This window comes from Panthera leo, chromosome C1 (assembly GCF_018350215.1).
Source record: "Panthera leo isolate Ple1 chromosome C1, P.leo_Ple1_pat1.1, whole genome shotgun sequence".
NCBI lineage: Eukaryota > Metazoa > Chordata > Mammalia > Carnivora > Felidae > Panthera > Panthera leo.
In genome coordinates this window covers 91,255,742-91,282,407 of record NC_056686.1, presented here as the reverse complement: position 1 = coordinate 91,282,407, position 26,666 = coordinate 91,255,742, and the positions used below count along the sequence as shown (strand labels likewise).

Below are 26,666 nucleotides of genomic sequence, written 5' to 3'. Positions count from 1 at the left end.
CAACAGTCTGGTGTTCCATCCACGCGTAGGGATTGACAGCTTCTCCACCCATTGGCATTAATGAATTATCAATGTACATCCCACACACATCCACCAGGGAAGCAAAGACACTCCTCCTACACATTACTTTGTTTTTAAATCTTCCAAATGTTGTAGGATGGTTATTACCTTAATAAGTGGAAAATCATTGAATACAGCTCATATTCTCTCCCGTAGCTAAAACTGACATCTCATAGGAATTAGTGAGGAAATGCAGTTTTATTCATGTGTTAAGATATGTTAAATTATCTCTCACTTCTTTGTCATCTCAGGGAAACCTAAGACCATTAAAGAAATGTAACCTGCATTGCTATGCTAAGGCATTTCATTAAGGAAAGAACAATTCAGAATGACCTTGGTAGTCTGTTGAGTGAAAATTTCCCCCTCCTGAGAGAACTCCAGTCGTGTTCTTGAAATGCAGTGAAAAAGAACAAAATGGTTTTTGATACAGTAACCATATGTCCTGGTTTACCCATAACGGTCCCAATTTATACCTTGTGTCCTGACATCATTATTAATCACTACCCTTTCCTCTCAAAAGATCCTGGTTTGGGCAGAAAATTGCATGTTCACCCTAGTTTTAGAACATTTCTTACACAACTATGCCCCTTCCCCTACTGTCTAGGACAGTTTGAGTTCCCATACATGCTTTTCAGGTAGAACTCTTGGTTTTACAAAGGAAGAAAGACAAAAAAGGGGCACCAGTCCATGCATCTTGAGAAACTATAAAATTCGTTACTGTGTCTTTTACTCTTGCATTCTTTGTGTTCTTGCCTCCTTTCTCTCTATTTTATGCATTGCCTTCTTCAACACAGTGTGTACTTACATAAAATGTCAGAGACAGGTCAAGCAATGCCACTATAAGAATATTTTCATATAGAAACAGTTTAATGCTGCTCAGTGCTTGACAGTATAAAAGGAAAGTGTGGTGTGTTTTATTCTTTTCAGCTAAGAGGATTTGGAGGTCATGCTACTCATTGACATGGGACTATCAGATTGAGAAATACCTCAAATTATAGACATTTGTTAAATGCTTACTATGCATTTGGCACTCTCTTGTAAAAGAAAAAAATGATGAAGATATTGTCCGGTTTCAAAGAATTCAGTCGAGTAATGGAGAAGACCATGCAGAGCAAGAATGACATCCATGTGGTGGGATAGCACTCCTAGTATGTGAAGGTGCACTAGAACAGGGTGAGATTACATCTGCACCTGCAGACTGATGATGGTTTTAGAGGAGAGATGACAGATTAGTGTGTGCACCAAGCTTTGGTGGAGGAATAAATCCAAGTATCATTCTATATTTGGGGGACCCTGTGTTAGTTTTGTTTTGGGGAAATAAGTGGGATTATGTTGGCCAACAGGCGCTGTCACAAAATATCTCTGCTTCTCTTTAACTTTGCTTTCCATAGATGAGACCATTTGTTCTTTTTCTGATACAGAATGTGAATTGACAGTTCACCATTCTTACAATAGCTATCATTTTCCATCTTGTTGATTTATCTTCAACTACAGTTTTGAAAGACCACCATAAAGCTCTCTCTTTGGCTTCTCCCCTGCAAAATAGACTTATTTCCCTTAGTGTACTCTTATTTTACTTTTTAAAAACAGTCACCCTTATCCTTTTCTCTTCTGAGTCTTCTCCTGTGTACGGCTCCCACACACATACCCATATATATTGTACTCAAGTAGCATTGCAGTGCATTTATGTAAAAAGGTCTGGCAAGGCATACAGCCCCCCACATATCATACTTGTTTACTTGTACCTCTGTGTCATGCCTAAAATAAATAAAGCACTCAGAGGATGCAGTCAAATGAGAGTAACACTTCATTCCAACCTTAGAGCTAGTGTATTCTCATCACCCTCTAGTCTGTGACTCTCCTCCCTCTGGTGCATCCTTCCTGCCTCCTGGTTACACTAATTCCTTTAAGCTCTGTTCTCTGTCTTCTTCTATCTACGGTTTCCTCCATGACACTCCTGCTCCATTGACTTTAAGTTTCCCCTCTGTATAATTGCCATTAAATCCAGGTTATGTGTTCGGATGGATTATATCATCACTTCCATTCTTGACTTTCCCCCTGGTTTTTAACTCCCATGGTCTTCTCTTCCTCACCCACTCCTCAGGCAAGCCCCACAGACTGTAGTGCAGTAATGTGTCCAGCAAAGGTCCCCTTTCTCTCTTACCATGATACAGTCCTCTAATGATATTCTCACCTACCAAAGCCATGCCCATCTTGCACATGGATGCCAATTTACTTCTTCTACAACACATAACCCCTTCATGGAAACCCCCTCACCAGTGATAAATTCAGATGTCTCAGTCAAACTGGCTCCCTGCAACCTTTTAGCTCTATTTTCCTCTGTCCTCCTCTATGAGTCTAATGCTTGTGTAGAGAGGCAGTGCTGAGCTCTGAACTTAGAACATCTGAATTTGAAATCTGGTTCTGTCACTTTCTGGCTCTGTGATCATGGGGTGATCATTTAACTTCTCTGTGCCTCATTTTCCTCACCCATAAAATGGGGATAGTAATTGGGCCTATCACAAAGAATCATTGTAAGGATTATGAAATGCTCAGAGCAGTGGGTAGCATACAGAAAGGGTCCAATGAGTATAAGCCATTATTAGACTCCATTTGCTTTTCCTATGCACAACCTGTATTTTCATATCCCTATGACTTTCTCATGCTTTGTTTTTGGAATGTTTTCCTCCATTTCCATCTCTATTCATTCAAACCCTGCACATTTTATGTTCGTATTCCCCCTCCCTCTTCCATGCAGCTTTTAGGCAAATATTGAAAACATCTCTCCAATTTCCATAGCCTCTCTTCTGCACCTAACAGTGTTTGGCCCTTTCAACCTTATATTATAATTATGTGTATATGTATCTTTCCTCTGAAAATATAGGGGAAACAGAAACTGACCTATAAAATTGTGCGTTTTCCTCAGTGCCTAACCAAATTGATATTAGATACTGTATTTGTTGAATAAATGAATATTCCACTTGTTCACTTACCTTTTCCCTGATACACAAGTGCAATACAGTTTTAGAAACTTGCCCAAATTAACATCTTTTCTTTGCTTATTTAATTGATTTCTCTTTGTCCTAACCCCACCCTTCCCCCTTTTCAACTACACTTCCCCTTTCTTCCCCACTCCCTTCCTGCCTCTTCCCTTTTCTTCTTTTCTTCCTCCTCCTCATTTTCTTTAACGCTGTATTCCCACTTTGTAAAATTTTCTCAACAACCTCATAGCCAAGCTGTCTAGGCACAAAGGGATACTGCTTCAGGAGGGAAATATTTTATCATTTTTTGTTACTTTTCTTTGTCAAAAATAACTGAGCATGTGACATCCAGTCATAATGCTATTTACTCACCTGCATTACTGAGACTCGGGCAATTGTTAAATAGCAAATAAAAATAAGCCCAGTTTTTAGACAAGGAGAAGTAATCTCCCAAGCACTTTCAAATTCCATGTTCTGATTGTCACCCTGTGTTTTTAGTATAATTTGTCTTTCCGGAGAAGGGAAACAACTGTAGGTTTAGTGTCATGAGATTCTTTGTGTGTGAAGTAAAACAGAATGTTACGTTGTTTCAGGTGTGCAACATAGTGGTTTGACAGGTCTGTATGTTGCCCTGTGCTACCATCTATCACCGTACAGTACTACTAAGATACCATTGACCGTGTTCTCTATGTTGTACCTTGTATTCTGGTGACTTACCCATTCCATAACTGGAAGCCTGTATCTCCTACTCCCCTTCACCCATTTTGCCCATCCCCATCCCTCTACCCCGTTCCCACTGGCAATGACCAATTTGTTCTCTGTGTTTATGGGTTTATTTCTGCTTTTTGTTTGTTCATTTGTTTATTTAGAGTCTACATAAGTGAAATCATATGGTGTTGGTCTTTCCGTGACTTAATTTGCTGCCGAAGAAGGCAAGATCTCATCCATTTTTATGTCTGAGTAATATCTCATTGTATGCATACACCACATCTTCTTTATCCGTTCATCTATCAGTGGACACTTGGGTCGCTTCCATATCTCGGCTATTGTAAATAATACTGGAATAAGCATAGGGGTGCATATATCTTTTCAAATTAGTGTTTTTGGGTTTTTTTGGGTTAATACCCAGTAGTGGAATTACTGGATCATATGGTACTTTTTTTTTTAATCTTTTGAGGAAAATCAATATTGTTTTCTACACTGTCTCTACCAATTTACATTCCCTGATGAGTTATTTTTAAAAGAGGAATTTGATAAAGGGTCTCCAAGAGTAAATTCTTAAGTATTTTTTTTTGTCCATTCAGTGCTTATGTTTTCCTTATTCTGCCAATTTCTTTCCTCCCTTTTCTCATTTACAGTGTCATTTTTACATATTCTTTCCTCTAACATCTTAATTGTCCTCTTTTCTTGATCAGTGCCCTAGCCTTTCTCCTAAATCTGAAAACCACCTAAAACGTCATATCATGTTGTTTTCCATAAGTCTTGAAATGTCTCCTGTCTTATTGGAGAACTCTTAGGAGTTTTGTTAAAGATACCAATAGTAACCATTTAAATCACATCTCTAATTAATTGTGAGCCTGCACAAAACCAATGTATCTACTTGTATTAGTGAATACAAAATAGAAAAATCAAATATGCTATTCTCTCTATATAGGATTGAGGAGTGTAAAGTGAGTAAGATTGAATGGTAGTTTGGAAAGTCAAACTTGAATTCTTATTTTAAAATTATCATCTAAAACAATATATAAAGTTTAATTTCAAAATCTCTCTGCTTCTGCTTTTCTTCCTGAGCCATAATAAGTAAATAAATGCTTAGGACTGGATAAAACACGTAAGTAATTTTGAGAACTCTGAGTAGCAACACTATGTATACAGCATTATGAGATTATCATTTGTGGTAAATGGGTTCTCAACACTGGTATTTCCCCCCCTAATTTAGGGTAGAAATTTAGCATCTGGAGAGGTTGGATTTTTTCCAAGTGATGCTGTCAAGCCTTGCCCCTGTGTAAGTATGAGTACTTTCTTTCCATTTTTTTCTAGTTTTGATGATATAATTAATTGTGCAAGAATGTACAAAGGATACAATCTTGTCACTCAATTTTATTAATGTTTTCTAGAGGGATCATATTATTTCAAGTTTGAATGCATAGTCAATGTTATTAAAAATTCTAAAATCACTATGATTCCACTCCATTAAAGATACTTTTTAATGGTATATGCAAGGGAAAATTTAACAGTAGAATTTACAAAATTAAATTTCTGTGGGGTGTTAGAAAGAATAAACCAAAGCTACAGATTAGATGCATTTTCCCCCTTTCCATGGAGGTGAGATTTATTTTATTTTATTTTATTTTTTCGTTAGTTTCCATGGAGGTGAGATTTAATTTATTCCTAGCCATTTTGGGTTATAGAGAGATATTATACTTCAACTAGTGTGTTTGAAAGCATAATAGAAAGCATGAAGGTCCACAAAATCTTTAATCAAATCTCTAAATACGTTTTTCTGTGCTTTAGTTTGTCATTACTATTTCTTTAATGTCATAATGGCATTTTCGGATGTCATTAGATACAAGGAGAATGAATGAGTATTTACTCAAATATTATGGATGAATATAACATAAAATGTACTCTCTGGTACCTTTTTAGATTTATAAGTTTCTGTTTAAGGTGACATTATTTTATCATAATTTGGTGTTTAGGGTGGATTTTTCTATGAAACTTTTGAAGTTCATAATGGTTTGAAGTAAATGAAATTCCTTTACTAATATAATGGAGTTAATGGTTAAAGAAAACTATCCTTAAATTATCTCGCTTGCTATAATATTTCAATCCTTTCTATATTTACAGACTCTCTTTAATATTATAAATGTGCATGTCTGCCATCCTTTATTTCAGAATGTAGTCTGTAGACTAATTCACTCTACTCATTCCAGCTTCATTAATTTCAAAAGTGAAGGGAACCAAAAAGCATTTGCTATTCTATTGATTCTGTGATCTAATGTCACATGTTTTTTTTATCTAATAATCTTTAAAAACTGTTTAACTTTGATACCACTCTTATTTGTGTAAGTAAAATGAGTTTTTAGTTAGTTTTCTGTTGCTTGTATGAACAAGATTTAGGATTCCTATACTTAAAACAATGATATCTGTATGTAGGCAGGTAGCAGGAAATCTCCTACATTCTAACATTAAGATGTTTGGGAACCTAAAGACATCAAATCAAGAATATTAAACATTTCATATACCAAGTGCTATTATGCTTGTACAGCCTTTTACATAAGGCATAAAATGAACATTTGAACTTTTATTTTAGGAATATTCTGGCACATAAGTAGATATTTAATACATCTTGTGGTATGGATGAACAAAGCGGTGAAAAAGCAAGCCAAAGTTCCTAGCTGAACCTAGGTAATTAACAATGGTAGACAGTAATTATATCAGCTTATATTTAATGGTATTTGGTGACTCAGTTACTAGAAGGAAAAACGCATTCAGAATTTAAAGCTGGTAAGGAGTTGTAGAGGAATACTTAATTATGGATGGGGCTACTAGCTAAATGCTGTTTTATAGCTCAAAGTTAATAAATAGTTATTAAAATTTTAGTGCTTACTTAATACAATTATAGATTCATTCGTTGGTGGTAGGATACGTTAGGTGAAGATTAGTAGGAGGAGAGATGGGAGGAAGGATAGATTGAAAGAGTTTAGAAGGTGGTATCTCTTTTGACCCTGGGACATTTTGTTTATCAGGGAATGGAATATTCCATTCTGAGTTCAAGAGTTATTCTTCTGTATGTGCTGTGCTAGTTTCTTTAAATGTTCAGAGAGAAAGTTAGAACTGAGAAAAACACAGGAGCATAAATGAAACAATTTTATTTCTGGTAATACGGTACCTGGAGACCAAGCCTGGAGCTGCAGCATAGTGCAAATTTGGGTATCTCTGTGACTCCAGGAGTCCTTAGTGGATGAACAAGAAGAAAACAGTTCCATAGAGGAAGATATGCCTTTCCTCATCTTGGACCTGGGTTGGGAAGAAAAAAGAAAGCAGTCTCCCCTAAGAATTCCTAGCCTTAGATCCAAAAACCACCCAGGTGTGGGGCTTGAATTCATACCAGCTCTGTGACCTAAATAACTGTAAGCTACAAACAGTTTAAAATGATTCCACGTTGATTGTTTCCAATACAAGTACAGATTGTTTCTGGATTGGAGCCTCATTGCACATGGTCCTCAAAGGATTTCTATCGATACAGTCCTAGGGAATATAAGTTCACAACATGGGATCATCAAATCCCTAATTAAAGAAACCATCTTAAGCAAAGTTCAGCAGGAAAAATAAAATTCAGAATTAGACACACAAAGACAGCAGATACTGTAATTACCAGATACGAAGTTCAAATTTTTATATTTAATATGGCTGAAGAAATAAGAGAATAAAAGTCTAAGAAGAGAACAGGTCACTAAGTTAACTGGATATATTTCACAAAGAATCAGACAGAATAGTGAAATGAATACTTTAATGGAAACATTACATCATATGTTAGACACAATTGGATAGAAAATTGGAAGACAAATCTGAAGAAACTTCTCAATGAGTAGTCCAGAGAGATTAAGAAATGGAAATCTAACAGAGAATGGAATGATAAATTTCATATGCATGTTATTGAAAGAGAGAATAGAGATGATTGTGAAAAAGCAACATTCAAGGGGTGCCTGGGTGGCTCAGTCAGTTAAGCATCTGACTTCTGCTCGGGTCATGGGTTCATGGTTTGTGAATTCAAACCCCGCATCGGGCTCTGTGCTGACAGCCTGGAGCCTGCTTCAAATTTTGTGTCTCCCTCTCTCTGCTCCTCCCCTGCTTGTGCTCTGTTTGTCTGTCTCTCTCTCTCTCTCTCTCTCTCTCTCAAAAATAAACATTAAAATAAAAGCACTATTCAAATAAGTAATGGCTGAAAATATTCCAGAACTTACAATAAAACCAATCTTAAGAGTCAAGAAGGATATATAAAATTAATCAACAGCTAGATGCATTTTAGTGAAACTTGAGAACATCTAAAATAAGGAGAAAATATTAAAACCAACCTTAAAGAGAATGCAGATTACCTATAAAGGGTTGATCATTTGACTCATATCTAACAACAGCAATAATGAAGGCAATAAAAGCTTCCATTTTTGGTAATTGTCCAGTAGCCCCTTTTGGATCAATCCTCCAACAGAAAACAACTATAAACCCCAGGCAAGATACTAAAACAACAACAATCTGAAGGCACTGGCTAAGAGAAGAGTTGACACTCAGAAAAAGGGGATGATGCTAGGTTAGTTTCCTGGTTTTATGACTGGCTTGAGGACAGATACTGGGCTGGGCTGTGCTATGCAGGGGAGCTAAACTTCAGATAGAAACCTCACAGCATCACTGGCTTGAAGAAGCAGAGTGTGGAGTTCGAAGGAAACAAAGGGGAAAGGGAGGCAGGAAATCTTAGAAAGGACAGTGTCAAAGAGGGAGGAACCTCAAGTTCTGTGTTATAAGCTTTGCCTCAGTTTTGCCATGTGGTACAGACTCCCAAGGAGCTCAGTTCAGGCTGCAAGAACTACACTGAGAATTCATCTGCCAGTCACCACAGGGAAGAGAGTTTGCGGTTGGAGTTCAGCCAAGTTAACTGCCCGCTTTAAGAAAAATCACACTCTTTGTAGAAGCATCACAGAATCCGGAGCTTCTACAGAATATTGTTCAAATTGTCCCAGATATTGTTCAAAACTACTCAATGTATAAAGAATCAGGAAAACACAAACTATACTCAAAAAAGAAAAGGCAATCAAGAGAGAACAACCTTGAGATGTCCCAAATGATGGAATTACAGGAGAAGATTTTTAAAGCAGTTGTAACTAAGTTCAAGGACATAAAGGAAAGTATGTTCATCATGAATGCACAGGAACACCTCAGCAGAGAAATAGGAACCATTGAAAAGAAAACCAAATGGAGATTCTATAATGTGAGACTTGAATATCTGAAGCAATAAAAATAATATGTTCAAAGTTTTGATAGGAAATTAGTTAACTTAGAAATCTATCTTCCTCATTAGGATGAAGTAATGACATTTCCAGCCAAACAAACACAGAAAGTTCACTTCTAACTGTCCCATCTAACTTCTATGAGATGTACTTCTGGAAGAAGTACATATCTTATATATATTACTTTACATGTGTGCTATATTCCCAGTATAATATTTTTAAAAACTGTATGACCATAGCCAAAGTTTGACAGTGTAAACAGCCAGTGATGAAGGTAGAAAAAAACATTCGGGAAAAATGGTCAAAGATGAGAATATATTCAAAGATAGGAAAATATCTAGAAGAAAATCATCTATAGTTTTATATAAGAAAGGGTCCCAAAAAAGAAGTGGGGAGGGCCTATGACAGATGGAAAAAGACAGGATCCCACCCTGGTTATGGGGATCATTGCTGAGAAGATAGTCCTGGTGCTTCACACACCAGAATACACTCACAGAAGAGCGAGAGTTTTGTTGTTTTGGTTTTTGTTTCTTCTCTCTAGGAAGAAAGATTGGTTTAGGATTAAACATGAATTTAAAGGGTACAAAGAGGGAGAAGGAAGGAGGAACTACTTTTCCATCAGGTTTCAGAAGCCATGTATATCTTATCATCTAAAGAGAAATCGTTGAAGATTGATTACTGTTTGTGAAAACACCTGGTATAAGAAAATATTTGCAGGATTTGAATGGGTGTAGTATATTATATTCTGTGTATCAGGATTTTATATGGTGGTGACATTAAAAATGTGATCCACAGTATAGAAATATTTAAATATTAATAACTTCGGAGATGTTCTGTCCAGAAAGATAATTTTGTTATATATAACTATTATCTTGGAAGGTCAAAATAGTAACAACCCTTTATGAAAACTGACATAGCTAAGAGACATATTTACATTGATCAGAACTCTGTTGCAAATTAAGGATAAAAGTATTTTTAATCACCTAATATAAAAAGGCCCAGGAATACTATGGGATGTATACATCAAAGACTCAGATGATTCATGAAAAATCTCTAAATACAAAACAAACTATCTATACTCCTTGTCCTTTCTTAGGAATTTATAAACTTTGTTGCCCTCTAATAGTATGTATTTTCTTTCTTATTCCTTGAATATTAACATATCTTATTTGGCTTTGTTCATTTTCTGGTTGCAATCAGCAACTAGAAGTTTTTTTTCTTTTTCTGTCTTCATTTGGTTAGAAAAATGTAACATTTTTCGCTTTTGCAAATCTCCATAGACGAGGGAAAAATGAATATTTCCCATGACTTTTCAGCATCAAAATGTTTTCAAAGTCAGAATTTAGAATTTGTGATATGAGTCTATTTCCAATATGTATTGTTTATTTTGCCTGTTTTCTGGGAAAGCCGAGTGCTATTTGGTTTTCCTAACATTTTCATTTTAATTTTCTATGATAGGATTGAACTGCCTTAATAATAAATACCAAAGACTTCCAATTCATATTTTCCCTGTTATCTCTCCTCTTGGAGGTACAGTGGCGGTAAAATGAATGAAAGAATGAATTAAAATGAAATGAATTATTTTCTACTTACCTGACATATACTATGATTCCCTCTGTATAAAATTGCCAATGGATAGTTCCAGGAGTGTGCTATTTAGGGTTTTATAGAGCTGAGTCAGCTGAACTGAATTAATGATTGATTTCTAAAAGCTTCCCTTAAGTAAACTTAATCTATTTTTTTGCCTTTTTATATCTCAGGTCCCCAAACCAGTAGATTATTCTTGCCAACCCTGGTAAGTATTAGAAATGTTTATGTAGCTAAGTTGAAATACCATACCCTTAGCTTGAGGATGCCTTAAATGTAGGGGTACTAAACCACATTCCATTTCTATTGTCCTGGCTAAAGGTGTTTTCAGATACAACAAAACACCATAATGAATTTATATATTGCTGACCTTTCCATAATTTCATCAAAGTCGTGTGTGTGTGTGTGTGTGTGTGTGTGTGTGTGTGTGTGTGTGTGTATGCATGTGTGTGTATGCATACACGTATTTGATTGTAAATTCAAAGCTTATAACAGCCACAGAAAGGAATGGAACCTTGGCAACTATGTATCTTGTATTTTAGAAGAGTAGATTCCATGAAGCAGAGAAAAAGATATACTTCCATTGTCTGAAGCTAAAAATTAGCCCAGAAAGGACAGTAGATCCTAAATTGTAATATAAGAGGAACAAGATGTATCCGTGTCTAAAGTTTTGTGTTTACACGAAGCCCACTTACCACGTAGAGGCTAGCCTTCTCACTAATAGAAATAAGGAAGCAGAGAAGATAGTGGTTATTACTTTTTAGACATGATGAGTTTAAGTGGAAGTGATATCTTCAACTGGGAAAAATGTATTTAGGATCCAGAATAGTTATGATCCTCCTATAATAGCTAATATATACCAAGTACCTGCTGTGTGCTTAGTATTTTACATGTTTCATTTTTGTTTTCCAATATCTTTATGAGGAAGGTTGTTACTATCTTTACAGTGAGGAAACAAAGGTTAAGACTCTGCAACTAGTAAGCAGTAGAGCCAGGATTCTAAGGGATCCCATCTGTACATTGCCATACTGCCTGTCCAAGTACAAAACGTGGGTTTATTTACTTATTTATGTTTGTTTCCCTAAATTTTGTGTTTAGCTCCTCTTAAAATGACTGCATCTGTTTTCCTCTTCTTGATACAAAATATATGCATCCAAATTAGGTAAATAGTGTATGTATATAAATGAGATATTCTGAGAGTATATAGTACTAGTTCAGTTTGCAGGTGTAGATAGAACACCTGAGTTGCCTGATTTTTTTAAGTGTTTTGATTATTTTGTATTACATAACCAAAGCATAGAAAATGCCCAGTTGCTGTAGAACTAGACTGGCCAAAGTGTGGGATTCTTCCCATCAGCCCTCTTGCTGTGTCCGCCATCATCATGGCTGTCCTCTGTAGCTATTATGTTTTCTCGACCTCCTCCCTGGGCTTCAGCACTGAGCTTGCTGAGGAAATTATAGCAGGCTTGTGATAGAACTGGGGATCTTTACTACGTTTTTACTTAGTTTAAGACAAATTTGAGGTCAGAACTACATGATATTAAAAACCATAATCCTGGCAGGAATTCGATTTGGAGAACAGAGCTAATAGTGGGGATAATCAAAGTGAACAACACCAAGAACTGGTAAAATCATGAGAGTGTGATGATGAACTTCTTTCTCTTCTACTATTTTTCACATAACTAGACACAGTAGTTACAAGGGTAATGATGTTAGAGATAAATACTAAGGCATGGATTTTTTGAAATAAACCGATAAGTTACCTTGGAACCATTCAGGGCGCAGGAGATTAGCTTTTGAACCCTTTGTTTTAAAATGCACTCTTGCCAGTATGTAAAATTCTACTGAAAATATAACGAGTTAGAAAATGGTATTGTTGCGGGGCACCTGGGTGGCTCAGTCGGTTAAGCGTCTGACTTCAGCTCAGGTCATGATCTCACAGTTCATGAGTTCAAGCCTTGCGTCAGGCTCTGTGCTGACAGGTCAGAGCCTGGAGCCTGCTTCAGATTCTGTGTCTCCCTCTCTCTCTGCCCCTCCCCTGCTTGCACTGTGTCTCTCTCTCTCAAAAATAAACATTAAGAAAGAAAAAGAGAAAGAAAGAAAGAAAGAAAGAAAGAAAGAAAGAAAGAAAGAAAGAAAGAAAGAAGGAAGGAAGGAAAGAAAATGGTATTGTCCTGAAGGATTAAAAAAAAAAAATCAAGATGTTCAGATGAGGGAAGAGCCTTGAATATAGGAGCAAATAAAGACATTTCGTAGTAAAATTTAAAAATTTTTTTTTCTTTTTCTTGGGAAACTTGGACAATTTATTCACACTAAGCAGACAATTTCATGTGAAATGCTTTCTGCTAGGGAACAAAATGGTCAAGTATATTGGAAAATGGAACCTTCAGTTTTGGAAAAACTAAACTGTTTAGAGAAAATTATACTGAATGATGACGTGGTTCTCAAGTCATTAAGAAGTTGGCTTTCACCAATTGCCTTGTCTGTTCATTACATGTCCATGTAAAAACAACTTGTTCGCACAAGGTAAACTTTGTCTCCTGGGTTGGCCATGAAATAAAACAGAAAAGGTGATTATCTTCATTTGCCTGGGTATAGAAACCTAGGTGAGAAATCATTTTGCATTTTAAATCTTAAGGTATTGCTCTGTTGTTTTCTAACTTCCACCCCAATGCCATTTTGATTTCTGATTCTTTGTATGTGATCTGATTTTGTGGGTGGTATCATGTAGGCAGGAATGAGGTGTGGGGCTTAAAACCAGGGAACTGTCTGAAATCCATATGAAGAACAGGATACAGATGCCAAGGTTCCTTACCCCATTCTCCAAAGTAGTCAGACAACTTTTTTCCCCCTACCCTAGCAAGAGACACTGAAGTTAGAAGGTATATTATGTGGAAAAATTGAGCCATGTAGGGCTTACACTTAGAGCAATCCCAGCAGAGATTGGGAGAGATGGTATACTGCAAACAGAGTGGTCAAATTAAGGAAGGTCTCCATACTGACTGATGAGGATGCCCAGTTCCTTTGTATAGCTCAGTTCCAGTACTGTGACACCTGGGTCTCATACATGCAGACTACCTTTCTTGCATCCAGACAGGATCTGGAAGATTTTTCTCTAAAGAAACTGAATAGACTCAGTGGAAAACAAAACAAAACAAAACACCTAAAATCATTTGGATATTATCCTGCCCCGTGAAATTAGGTTCTTGCCAAATGATTAGGTTCCTACCTGGCAAGTCTAATTTGGTGCTTCCTGTCCCCACAGAGATGTCTCTCTCCTAAATGTAAACAAATGACAAAGAGCAACCAGATACTTGAGAAAAGCTTTGAACTAGAAAACAAATAGATTAAATGGGAAAAAGAAACCAGGAAAAACACAGACATTAGAATGAGCAGTAGAAAGATGTGTTTTTAAAACCTTTAATTTATATTCTCAGAATTAAGAGATGACAATATATCCATGGAAATGAGCTGGATGTGCTATAAAAGGAAAAATCAGACAACAAGAAAGAGCTCTTCTAAATTAAATATTGAGTAGAGGAGTTGGAAAACAAAGTTGAGCAAATCTTCCAGAAAATTAAAGAAATAGATAATATGGGAGAAAAGATAGAGAAGTTAGACAATTGATCCAGCAAGGACAGCATTAATTTAGTGAGAACTCCAGAAAGAGAAAACTGAGAGCAGCAATTATCAAAGAAACAAGACAGAAATTTCCTAGAACTGAAGGATATATGGCTGCAAGTCAAAGATGTTACTGAGAGTTAAGGATAATATCGAACTAAAATGTATGGTACATAACTTGAAGGCATATTATCTTGAAATTTGCAATATAGAGAAAACAGTCTGAAAGCTTTCAGGGACAAAAAGAGATCAGATCACATAGAATGGCAATGAATTCCAAGTTAGAAGACAATAGGACAATGCCTCAAAATTTGAGAAGCAAAGTAATTTCTCACCTAGAATTCTATACCCAGGCAAATTCTGTATTAAGTAAAATAAAAATGTTTTTCTAGATGTGAGGCTTTCTGAGTATTATTACAACCCATGTATCCATTTATAGGAAGCTGAAGGATGGGCTAATAAACCAAAAAGAGGGAAATACGGAATCCAGGAAATGAGAGCAAAGGGATGTCCCGGTACTATAATAATTGAGCAGGTTTAGAGAACAAGTAATATGGATTAGAACAAGAGGGTGGAGGGCTCAGAAGAAATGAATGTCTCCATATGATAACAAATGGACAGGTTCAGTATATGGTGTTGAGAAGTGTATCATTGAGGAGTTTATCATTCTCTTGGAGAATTTGAAAAGAATTTGTAAGACAAAGCTTGAGCCAACAAAAACTTGAATTATTTTTTGGAGTCAAGTGTTCTTTGACTATGCAAACATGACAGAACTGAGCCAGATGATGGCTTGGCTTTGTAGAGGTTACAAAAGGAAGAGTGAGGAACAACACTGACAGAATTAGCCTGAAAGGAAGAGAAAGGAGTTTCATTCCTGACACTTAAAAATTGATAATTTAAGAAATTGTAGTTTGATATTATTTAGAAATATGCAAGCACAAATAAAAAATAGATAAAATGCTTTTGAAATGGAACTTGGGATAGAAAGCTGCTAAGATGGGGTAATGCTGTTTTTTCATTATTGTACAGATTGCATTTTTAAAACTATGTTTCTGTGTTACTTTGATAGTAATGCATATACTATATACTAATTATGGTAAGTGCTATGAAAGAAATTAGGATAGTGTAATAATAATCATGGAGTGGAATATGTGAGATGCAGGACAACATTCTTCAGATGGGATGGTCAGAGAAGACCTCACTCTGAGCTTATATGATAAGAAGGAATGTGTGTGGAGTGAGTTTTCCAGGCAAGAATACAGTCTCTGAGAAGATTCTTAAGATCAAAAAGCGGTTGGTGAATTTCTGGACCTGAAAGAAGGCTAGAGACTAGTGAAGAAGGGGGTTGTGAGAGATAAGATTGAAGAGTGACCAGATCATACCAGGTACTCGTAGTTCATGGGTTATCATAACTGCTCTTAACCCAAGGTACCATCTGCATAAAATGCCCTCAGCTCTGCTTCTGTACTTGGTGAAAATCTCACATATCCTCCATCAACAAACTTTTGTGTTTTAAGTAAACACTTAGTGTAAGTTAAAGGCAGGTGTTTATACCAAGTTATCCGAGTCTGTAAGTGAATGAGAGAATTTTCTGGAATATTAACTCATGAAGTTTTGAAAGAGAGCCAGTGGAAACATAAAATTTTTCCTTTTGACTTTTATTGTCCAAAATCTCTATATTGTGCAAATATGTAAAACCTATATTTGATGTGAAAGGGTCACTAAAGAGTATTTTAACATTGAATTTGGGCCTTTGACTATAACTGTTACTGTTATGGAATTTTGGTATGTTTAAGATGAAGATAGTTTAGGAAGAATTAAATTCTGGTATTGAAAATAACTATCTTTTAAAATTAAATTTTAGGGGTGCCTGGGTGGCTCATTCACTTGAGTGTCTGACTCTCGATTTTGGCTCAGGTCATGATCTCATGGTTTTGAGATCAAGCCCCATGGAGGGCTCCATGCTGGGCGTGGAGCCTGCTCAAGATTCTCTCTCTGCTCCTCCCCTGCTCATGTGCCTGCACACACACTCTTTCTCTCAAAAAAAAAAAGGGGGGGGGGGTTTAAATTAAATTTTACTTACAACTAAGTTCTTAAGAAAATTGGTTATCCAAACTGTGGACCATAAGCATTAATCTTATATCCCCCAAAATAATTGTTTAAAAATAAATTGTTACTGGGGCACCTGGGTGGCTCAGTCGGTTAAGTGTCCAACTTCGGCTCAGGTCATGATCTCATAGTTTGTGAGTTCAAGCCCCGCATCCGGCACTGTGCTGGCAGGTCAGAGCTGGGAGCCTGCTTTGGATTCTGTGTCTCCTCCTCTCTCTGCCCCTCCCCTGCTCATGTTCTGTTTCTTAATTATAAATAAACATTTAAAAATTTTTTAAATAAATTGTACTGGAATTTTCTTAAAAGGATGCCAAAGTAGGTTTCATTTCATACTATACATAGAAAAGGTGAAAGTTCAGAGGGTCCTGGGTGTGCATGTGTGTGTGTGTGTGTGTGTGTGTGTAAGTGCGTACACGTGTGTGCATGTGTGTATGTCCTATGCATGATAGTCTCTCCCTACGAGTCTTTTTCCTTCTTGTTCTTAAACCACCTATAAATCTCTAACTCAATACCTACTCACTCCTTTCTTGTCCCATTTATTATTTGATAATTATTTACTAACTGGGTGCTTACCATGTGTTAGGCACTATTCACTTCACCGTGGTTAACTTTGTAGACCATTTGTTTTTCTCTTATTAAAGGACTTTTTTTTCTGCATTATTTTTGAAGCAATGTAATTAGTATAGAAGTAAAGTTAAAAACAACTCAGATCTGCCACTAAATGAAAATCCCGACAGATACCTATTTTTAGCTTCTGTCTGTTCCAGGTACGTTACCCAACTTTTCTGTGTCATTCTTTCTTTCAGGTATGCTGGAGCAATGGAAAGATTGCAGGCAGAGACTGAACTTATTAATAGGGTAAATAGTACTTACCTTGTGAGGCACAGGACCAAAGAGTCAGGAGAATATGCAATTAGCATTAAGTAAGTAGGACAAGTCCTTTTACAGAAATAGATTTCCTGTTTTCATAATTGCATAGACCATCTGACATGTATAACACTAAAGTTAAAAACCAAGGTTCTAATTGCAGCTGAAATAATGTATCCATCCAGACAGTTCATTAATACTTGAAAATATCTGTTAGAAAAACAGTATTAAGTGTTATAGACTGCTAATTGGCATATTAGATTTCTTTCATAACATTGTATTTTGGTGATTTGATATGTGTCTGTTTCTTATAAATTCTAAAAATAGATATTACTAGATTTTGTTTTATTTTGTTTTTCTATATTCTCGAAATTAATAAATTGGGCATAATGGTTGGTCAAATCTAACACCCCCCCACACTTCAAATATTGGTTGTATCTTCAAACAATCTAGTAAATATATTTTGTTAATTAGCTGTCACCAGTGTATTGGCATAGGTATATATTTTGTCTTCAGAATTAATTCCTATAATTTTATTGGGGCATGCCCTCTGGTAATTATTGATTTCTACTGATTAAAAACACATTTATATTCATACGTTATTCGTTGCCCACAGGTACAATAATGAAGCAAAGCACATCAAGATTTTAACAAGAGATGGCTTTTTTCACATTGCAGAAAATAGAAAATTTAAAAGTTTAATGGTAAGCATTGATTAGTTCTTTTCAATCTGTAGTCCTTATTTTGCTCTAATTAGAAAGGTCAGTTTAATTCTATCATTTCTTAGAAATCTTATGTTTAAAGTTGTTTAAAGAGAATTCTGTAATTTTGCAACAGAATCCTGAAAATTCTAATTTTAAGAATTCCAATTAAGTTGTATATTGCCCCACTCATTTTTCACTGTAAATTAAGTTTGCAGGTTTTAGATAATATTTCAGAGTTCCACACTATTTATGATTCTTAGAGCATCAGACAAATTGACTCCACTTTCAGTTATTTGTGTTTTGCCCTGTGTTTGACTGACAGAGCAGATCTTCACATACGCATCTTTTCTCCTCTTCCTTTCTCTGCCTCTATCTCTTCATTCGGGCAAAGGAAGGTATTTTTAATAATAACCAAAAAATTGTAATTGGTGAAATACCTCTCACAGGTTCATTTCATGCAAAACGCAATATAATGTCAAATGGAAAAGCTTTTTTGTAGTTTCTGCTATTTTAAATCATCTGAGCCATAGTTCTGCTTCATTACCTTGGAAAATTAAATATTAACAGGGTAACATTTTTACCAAACAACAGTTGTCATATCATAGGCATTATATATTTAAATTGAAATTACCAAGTTGCTTCAAATGAACAAAGATTACTTTAGTCTTACGATTTAAAAAAGTACAACTTAGTAATTTTATTAGCGCATAATATTATGTATGTCATAAAGACAGTGTGTATATGGCACAATATAGGCATTGCTGACAGTAAAGAAAAAGTTCAAAGTTCCTTAAAAGTGGTCTCAAGTCTGTTTCTCAAGTTTGAGAGTTTCTTGAGATAATGAAGAATTTGGACATGAGATACAGGATGCATTTGTAAACGTACTTGTAAGTACTTTGAGTAACTTTGGGAAGGACCACTCATTGATTGAACCATCAATCAAATGATACATTCTGCATCCTCCGGAAAACATCTCAAAGCACTTTGCAGATGTTAAACATTAAAGTTAAAGACTGAACGTAAGAGAGTCTTACAAAACAGGCCAGCTTGAAAGCCTTATCTAAAAATTTAGAACTGCTTCGAGACGGGGATACAGGGATTCATGTTTTAAAGAAATGGAAGTGTCTTGAGTTGAAAGAAAAGTCAGAAAACCTCTCTGGACATAAATATCACATTTCCAATTCACAAGTTAAGGATCGGCATCAAGATTATGTCCTGGAAAATGTGAGCCCTGTCAAATTAGTAGCCAAGATGCAGGCATCCTCCCTGCTGGAACTGACTTACGTTCTGTTGGAACAGGCAGGCTGAGCACAGAGAGAACTGGACCTGAGGAGGTTTTTCCTAAAATGAAAACCTTAGGAGGGAGGTGGCAAGTGGGTGCACAAATAATGAATGGCAGCCCCAGCTGAGACATGATGAAAGCATGCACAGGGGGTCTCCACATCGCTGCGAGACATACTGGCTTGAGTCTTCACCTGCAGAACTTCCATGGATGATAATGAGGCTGCTCCACGGTATTATAGTTAATACGTGAGACTTAAAAAAAAAAAAAATGCTGTAGGGCCAAAGATGAATACCAGCTTCGCCGACTTTGAAAGAAACAAAAGGAACTCCCATCCAAGGAGACAAGCAAAGAGGATGAAAGGAATAGTCACTGGAAAGGGCCAATCAATTCAGCTTTGTGTCCCTGGGTTCAGCTCAAGAAAGTTCATTAGCAGCTAAGGTTCGAAGTAAAAAGCCAGTAAATACTTCATGACCTGGATTAGCAGACATAGGTCCTCGAGTTCCTATCTACATACAAAGCTGTGATTCTAGTATAAGCAACAGAGCCTCAGAATTCAAATAATGTACACCAGAGAGTAGTGAAAGTTTCTGCAGTGATGTTCTGGAAAGGGAATTGAGAGTACTGTCACAGAGCTAAAGCAAACTCTGCCTTATATGGTAGGTATAAAATATCAGAAATGCCATTGCTAGAGACACATACATAGTTTTTCTTTTCCTCCATATCCAGAGGAATGCACCTTCTGTAAGGAAGCATATAGCACAGTGGTTAAAGGAAGGGAAGTCAATTAATAGCATAGCTCCAACAAAACTAAAAACTATTAGCAAAGGGATATAATTGTAAAAAGAAAGATAAGGAGCTGAAAACTCTGTCTTGGGCAAACCCTTTGTCAGGTTTAGCAAATAACTGTAAAAACTGCTAAACAGTGGAACTAGTCTGGAGCCGCCCCTCGCCTTAGTTTCTGTTCATTTGCTGAACAAACTTATATGGAGACCTTACCTTGTGAAATCATTACGTTGTTGTAGAATTCAAAATGACTCCACTGTTCTAAAGCAGCTTTCAGATTCGCAAATCCATCTGTAGCAAGAACCTCACAGTAGTTGCTGTCCTTTAAACCTCAACTCAGAAACGCCACATGGATACTTGATCAGCAGGAATGGCTCCGCTTTTAGTAAGCAGCCCCTTTACAAGGAGAGAGAGAATTAATAGGCACCTTTGGTTTCACTCCAGCAATATAGAGGCTTCTCTAAATCAGGCCCATACAACTTCAAGGAATGATCTTTTGTCATGTTGGTGTCACACAATACAGTTTCCATTAAAAGTACATAATGGTCTGTGCGTTTGAGTTGCTTCTTGAGAATAGTTCAGTATCCTCCCATTATGGGTGGTAAAGTTATATTCTTCTACCTGTGAAACTTACTAGGGCCTGGAATTAAATTTTAATTTGGAAAGGATGTGAAATGCAAGCAGACTCCAGAACTTGTTTTAAATTAACCAGTTTCTTAAAGAAAAGATTGACCTTAGGTGGTTGTGACCGAAGCTTTCCCCTTGGGTTTCAATAGCTTGGCTAATCAAAATCTTTGTTTTTCTTAGTCATTAAATTCAAATTCTAAATGAATTTCTATATCCAGATTACAAGGCATTAATTTTGTTCTAATTTTCATGTATGCCAGGCAATCCATGTCCAAATGCTGTTTATAAATCAGCTCCATTGCCTGTTTCCTTGGTAATTGGAATGATGGGCTCTCTCACTCATTATTTTTCAGAGAGGCTTGAATTGTTGACACTGCTGTGTCAGTGCGAGATAAGGAAAGCTTAGCGATTTCTTTTGTTTAGAGTCTTCTTATTTACTTGTAGTACCTGAAGGTCAATGACTGCTAAAGCAAGGGTGGATTAGACTAAAATACAGAAAGCATAAAGGCATAAATTGGAAAAGACCCATGGTGGCACAATTTAATTCTACCCAGTTAGAAACATGTAGGAAGATTTACCCTCATAAGACTGTAAAAATGGAGCTAAAATCTCTTCCATGCTTAGTGAAGTGATAAAGGAGTATCTGTAGCTTACCAAGCCGCATGACCCTTAGGCCTTGGAAAAGTCATTTTTTTCTTCCTTCCATAAAATTTGAAGATGGTTAGGTATGAAATGATGACCAAGTCCTTTTCAGCGTGATAATTCCGTGGTTTCTAGCCAACTTCACATAAGCTTTAATTCATCCTAATCCATAATATAATGCATAAAATTCATAGTATTTATAACAAAATTACATTGAAATTCATCTTATTGGCTTAGAGTTACTTTCAGGTTTATTTTAATATTTTTGTTAAAGAAAAAACACATTTTCCTCAATTTAAATAATAAGACTAAGAGAACACTGCTTTGATGTCATTTGCATCAGCAACACAATATATATGTACAGTTCTTGCAGAGACCTTACAAAATTTTGCCTTTTATTTTTTAAAAACATTATAAAGAAGGCCATTTTCTGACTATTGAAGCCACATTGAGGATATAAACTTCTGTCTGGTATTTTGATTCTTTCTCTTTTTAAGTCAGATTCCAGATGCCTTCGCTTCATCAAGGACCCCATAATTTGGGCTCAAAAAAGAAAGAAGAAACATATGTAGATAGATGAATAGATTTCCATATATCTATAAATAGTGATAAAGTGCATAAAACCCTAGCATCTTATATCTCAGAAAACTAAGTTCTTTGTACATCATGGACACTTGGCAAATGCTCCTTCCCTTTTGCCTCCATTTTTGTATATTAACATTTGCCAGGCACTACTTGCTAATAGTATGATGTAGTTAAGAGCACAAGCTTTGGAGACAGACATCAGCTGGGCAACCTTGCCCAAGTTGGTAACTTCCCTGAGATTTGAGTATCAATGAGGACTCAGCCTTGCTCTTGTTAACTGTGTGCAGATTGTGAGAAGCTTGGCACATGGGCTCGTGGGAGCTGTTACGATTATTCACATGTACCAGGCACTTTCTACATTCTTTACTATAGTCTGTGAAATGGCTTATTATCCCCATTTTACAGATGTGGGAGTTGAAGAATCTTCATTTGCTTTATCCAGTGCTTCAGCTGAACCCTGTTGCTTTTGGTTTATGAATGTGGCCTTTACTCAGTCACCTTTATGTCTGTTTCCAGCCTGACTACTCTACTTAAAATAATCTTTCCCTCCTTCCTGGCTTCTGAAATTTTGCCTGTTCTTCAGTTTAAGCCAGGCTACTTCTATCATGAACTGTTCCCTCAACCTCTCCCCTGGGCTCACAAAAGGAAATTCTCTCTCTTGCCTTTGGGTGCCCATAACCCCTAACTTTCCTTCAACAGTGAACAGTCCTAGAGGGCAGCAGCTTTACCTTCATAATCTTTGTGACCTCTGGAACTCCCCTCACAATTCATTACACAACTTATCTGAGTTTAGTAAAAAATAATGTAAATCATAAATGATATAAATCATTGATGATTCTTTTTTACTTCTTTTGAGTGATTTTTGGCTCCGTTGATTTGTTTTGGAAACTTTGAACATCACCACTGAATGGAGGTACTGAGTTGATGACAGTATGGGTTTTAGAGGAAATGAGTTACTTTTACCCTATTTGTTCTAAACAGTAATAGAAGTAATGAATAATAAGGTTAAAAGTGATTTTGCTTTTCATGTCAGGTATTTCTAAGAAACATTATAATACCTACAGTATTACCTAGTAATATTTATTTTTTCATTATGAATTATTATTCATTTTCTGATTAAAGTAGAGAGATTCAGATTTGTGCAGAGTCTATGAAACTGACGTTTTAGAAATTTCCTGAAATTTTAGCATGGGACATGGTGGATGGTTATTATATTAGGCTTGGGTGCATTTAAGGAAAATTAGGTATAAGGGAAAATGGAAAGTACTACATCATTGACCTCTGTAAGTAGCAGCTGATATGCAGAGCTATGGAAGGGCACTAACACTTCATTGTAAGCCAGAAATAATGTCAAGTAGCATTTGTGGTTTATGAACTTGAGTTTACCATGGGAAAAGAACATTTAGAATCAAAGTTTGTTTTCCTGCTACGTTGAAAGAAATGCAGGAAAGTAGAAATTGCTATATATTCAGCAAACAGCTGTCTCTTCATTTTTGTTTAGAAAAACAAGTATTATGTAAATAAGAACAATAATTACTGTTCTGAAATTAAAGGTTAGTATGATTTCTTTTCATTTACCACATCTGACTGAAGACTAACAGGATGTTCTCTATCCATGAACAACAATAAGAGGTAACTCATATTATCAGTGGCCTGAGTTACAAGGACAGTTACTTGTTAGATGTCATGTACATCCAGAAAGCAGGGAGAGATTATCATTTGCTTACCCTTCCATATACTTACTGAAAATTTGGCATTAACTCAATCATCCTTATGTTGTATATAATTATGTGTTCATGTTCAGGTGTTTGAAATCAAAACTATCCTTATCAAAAATAATCTTCAAATCTTTTATCCTAAAGGAACTTGTGGAGTACTACAAGCATCATTCTCTTAAAGAAGGTTTTAGAACCTTGGATACGACCCTACAGTTTCCATACAAGGAGCCAGAACATTCAGCTGGACAGAGGGGTAATAGAGCAGGCCACAGCTGTGAGTACTGCCATTAAGAATACAATTTGCTGTCACATAAGGATTGGAGGCACAGTAACATTAAACATCTTTATTACAAATTTTGAAATATAGCCAGTTAATACACTGATGTATTTAGCCAGAGTTTGTTTTTGTTTCGTTTTGTTTTTGTTGGTTTTTTGGAGCTAAGCAAAATCAGATGAACCAACAGGTGTATGAACATGTCTAGACATAGCTTTTTGTGCCAAATTAAAAGTCACATTTGTGTTTAGAAATGTAAAGGGTATGTTAATATGTAAGTTTCATGCTTTTCGGTGATATTTATATTAGCCAAATTTTTTAACTCATACATGTTTGTGGTCATAATGCTGTTTAACAGTATTTAAGCAAGGCTGGTGTGCAGCTCTCCCTTCTCACCTGGTATCCCAAATATGTTTATGGTTCCCTTTCAGTGATTACTTTCAGAATTTTGAAATGGCTAAAGCATGTTTCCTCTGATGCCAGTATTTACAAGTATAACTGAGCCACTTTCTTGCAGCATGAACTCTATGCCACAGCTAATCATAAAAGATTAGCATGTTATCGTTGGAGTGTGAGTTCAAGTCAAAACTGTTTTCTCATCCTCATTTAATGTCACATAATCTTCCTGGAGATAGATGCAGCATGTAAAGAGAACATTGTGATGAAAAACTCTATGAAGGAAGTGTGATTTTCTTCCCTTATATTATTATTTTTCTAAGTAAAATCCTTTTGGAGGAGAAATGGATACAATTTTATTACTCTTAGAATCTTTAGCCTAAGCAAAACAGGAATATCTAGAGGCATTGGAAAAAAGAATTTACGTCGTGCAATATAACTTTAGCTCTCCCCCCCACCACCGCAACACCTGCCCCACCGCCCCGAAAGCAGAAACTGAAAGGCAAACAGGTAACACTCACAGGACTCTAACAACATCAGTAAAATCTCATACACTTGTATATAAGTAAATATACAAGTAATTTGTCACATCAACTAACAGATTTTTTTATTTGAATAACTGAATAGTTGTTCTCTTCACAAGGATTGGTAATAAATGATCCAAGCTTGTGTAATAAAAATAGAGCACAGTTTATCTTGAAACTTTAAACACCTATTCAAAGTTACCTTTCTGTATTTTGGTCTAGTGTTTTCCTACAAATTTCTTAAGACTACCAAAGTTAATGATATTTTTCCCTACGTGAAAAGTATAATTTCCTACTAGTCCTTTACTTTGCCTTGCTAGCAGCAGGAGATAACAAATGTTGCCAAGGAGGTCAATTATACTAAAAATCCTGTTTGAGTTCCCTTAGTTCTAGAAAGCCAAGGTGGGAGAGGTTGGCAGTCAGGGAGAGCAGATGTCCCATCTTAGTGGAAGGTCATTAGCCCGCGTATTGCCCTGCATGGTTCCTCCCAGCACTTTCTCTGTGCTCGGCACGTGTAGGTGTTCAGAGGATGTTGTCCAGCAATGAGCGGAGTTGCCTAATCTAAAATTTGTCTCTAGGGTTCAACAAAGTATTTAATGCTCAGACTTATTTAGCTACTAGGAATGAAGTTATAGACATTTTGCCTTTTTTTTCTTTTTTAAACAAAAAGAGAATAGCCAACAGAACGATTTTGAACATCAATGAGAGCTACAGGAAATTTTTCAACAAATAGAGCTATGTGTTCAAATACTCCAAGCCTGGTATTTTTAAAAGACTCGGGCAGGTCACACAGAGACCTGCACAAGAAGGTCAGGAAGTAAAAGCAGATCTTCATTTAAAATTAATCTTTGTCAGGGTTTGGTTTTGTTTATCAGTTAGCCATTTATTCATTCCTTCAACAGACAGACATTAAATACCTGACCCAGACAAGGCACTGTTCTAGGTACTGGGATACAGCAGTTGAGAAGACAAGTCTCTGCCCTTGTGGAGCTTCTGTTTTAATGGGGACACTCAGCCAAGTGTGGAATATGGGAGTTTGCTGTTTTTATATAGGGTGGTCAGGGAATATCTCATTTACAAACTTACCAGAAAGAAAGGAGGGAGTAAGTTAGTATGTCAGTCAGAAATAAGGGTACAGTGGTCTGGACTCCAAGATTATTCGGTCATTACCGTGCAGCATGGTTATAATCTTAGATCAAATTTATGATACTCTCCCTGTGTTTTATTTACTTTATGCTCACTTTTGTATAAAACAGGAAGAATACTAAGATGGTTCTGAGAGTTAAATGAGGAGTTGTAAAGCATTTAGCATAGTGCTGGTACATGGTAAAAACTCAATAAATATCCACTACAACTGATTCTATGACTACTAACACCACCATCACTACTAGTAACTCCTCACACAGCAAACATTTTCCTACATTTCTGAGTTGAGTTACTAATTATAATTCATAGAAATTCACATCTTTGCTTTTATGATATTCAAGTATACCTTGCCTATTATATACCAGATCCTGGTTGAGAGTTAACCCTTCATTAAAACACTGCTTCTATTTTTCTGCATACCCTACTTCTCAGAAGAGGGAAGGAAGAACACCACCTAAAGATTTTGCACGTTGTCTTTATAGTCCTCACCTCTGTTCATAGCTTTGGCTATGCTGCTACATATTATCTAGAAATAATTTTTACCAGGAAGTATTGCCTTGGGATACTGGATTGGACAGTGCCCTGACCTCTTCATTACCTCTAAAAGATTTTGGAGGAAGCAGAGCAGGCAAGCTAATGCCTAGGTCCACCCTATGTTCTGGGTAGAGGTTGAGATTAGAGTTCCAACTCCTGCAACCTGCTTTTTTTTTTTTTTTTTTTCCTGAAATAGTACAGTCACCTTGGAAAAGAAA

At 36.2% G+C, this 26,666-nt stretch overlaps 1 protein-coding gene across 6 annotated transcripts in view; it reads left to right on the top strand.

The window, feature by feature from the left end:
* VAV3 (vav guanine nucleotide exchange factor 3) overlaps window positions 1-26,666 on the top strand; it is a 468,861-nt gene that overhangs the window by 422,783 nt on the left and 19,412 nt on the right. For all 6 annotated transcript variants that reach the window (XM_042953185.1, XM_042953183.1, XM_042953186.1 and 3 more), the window contains 5 exons: window positions 4,981-5,046; window positions 10,807-10,841; window positions 17,170-17,286; window positions 17,847-17,934; window positions 23,719-23,848. In XM_042953185.1, the coding sequence (XP_042809119.1) occupies window positions 4,981-5,046; window positions 10,807-10,841; window positions 17,170-17,286; window positions 17,847-17,934; window positions 23,719-23,848 (436 nt within the window). The remainder of the gene's footprint in view (window positions 1-4,980; window positions 5,047-10,806; window positions 10,842-17,169; window positions 17,287-17,846; window positions 17,935-23,718; window positions 23,849-26,666) is intronic.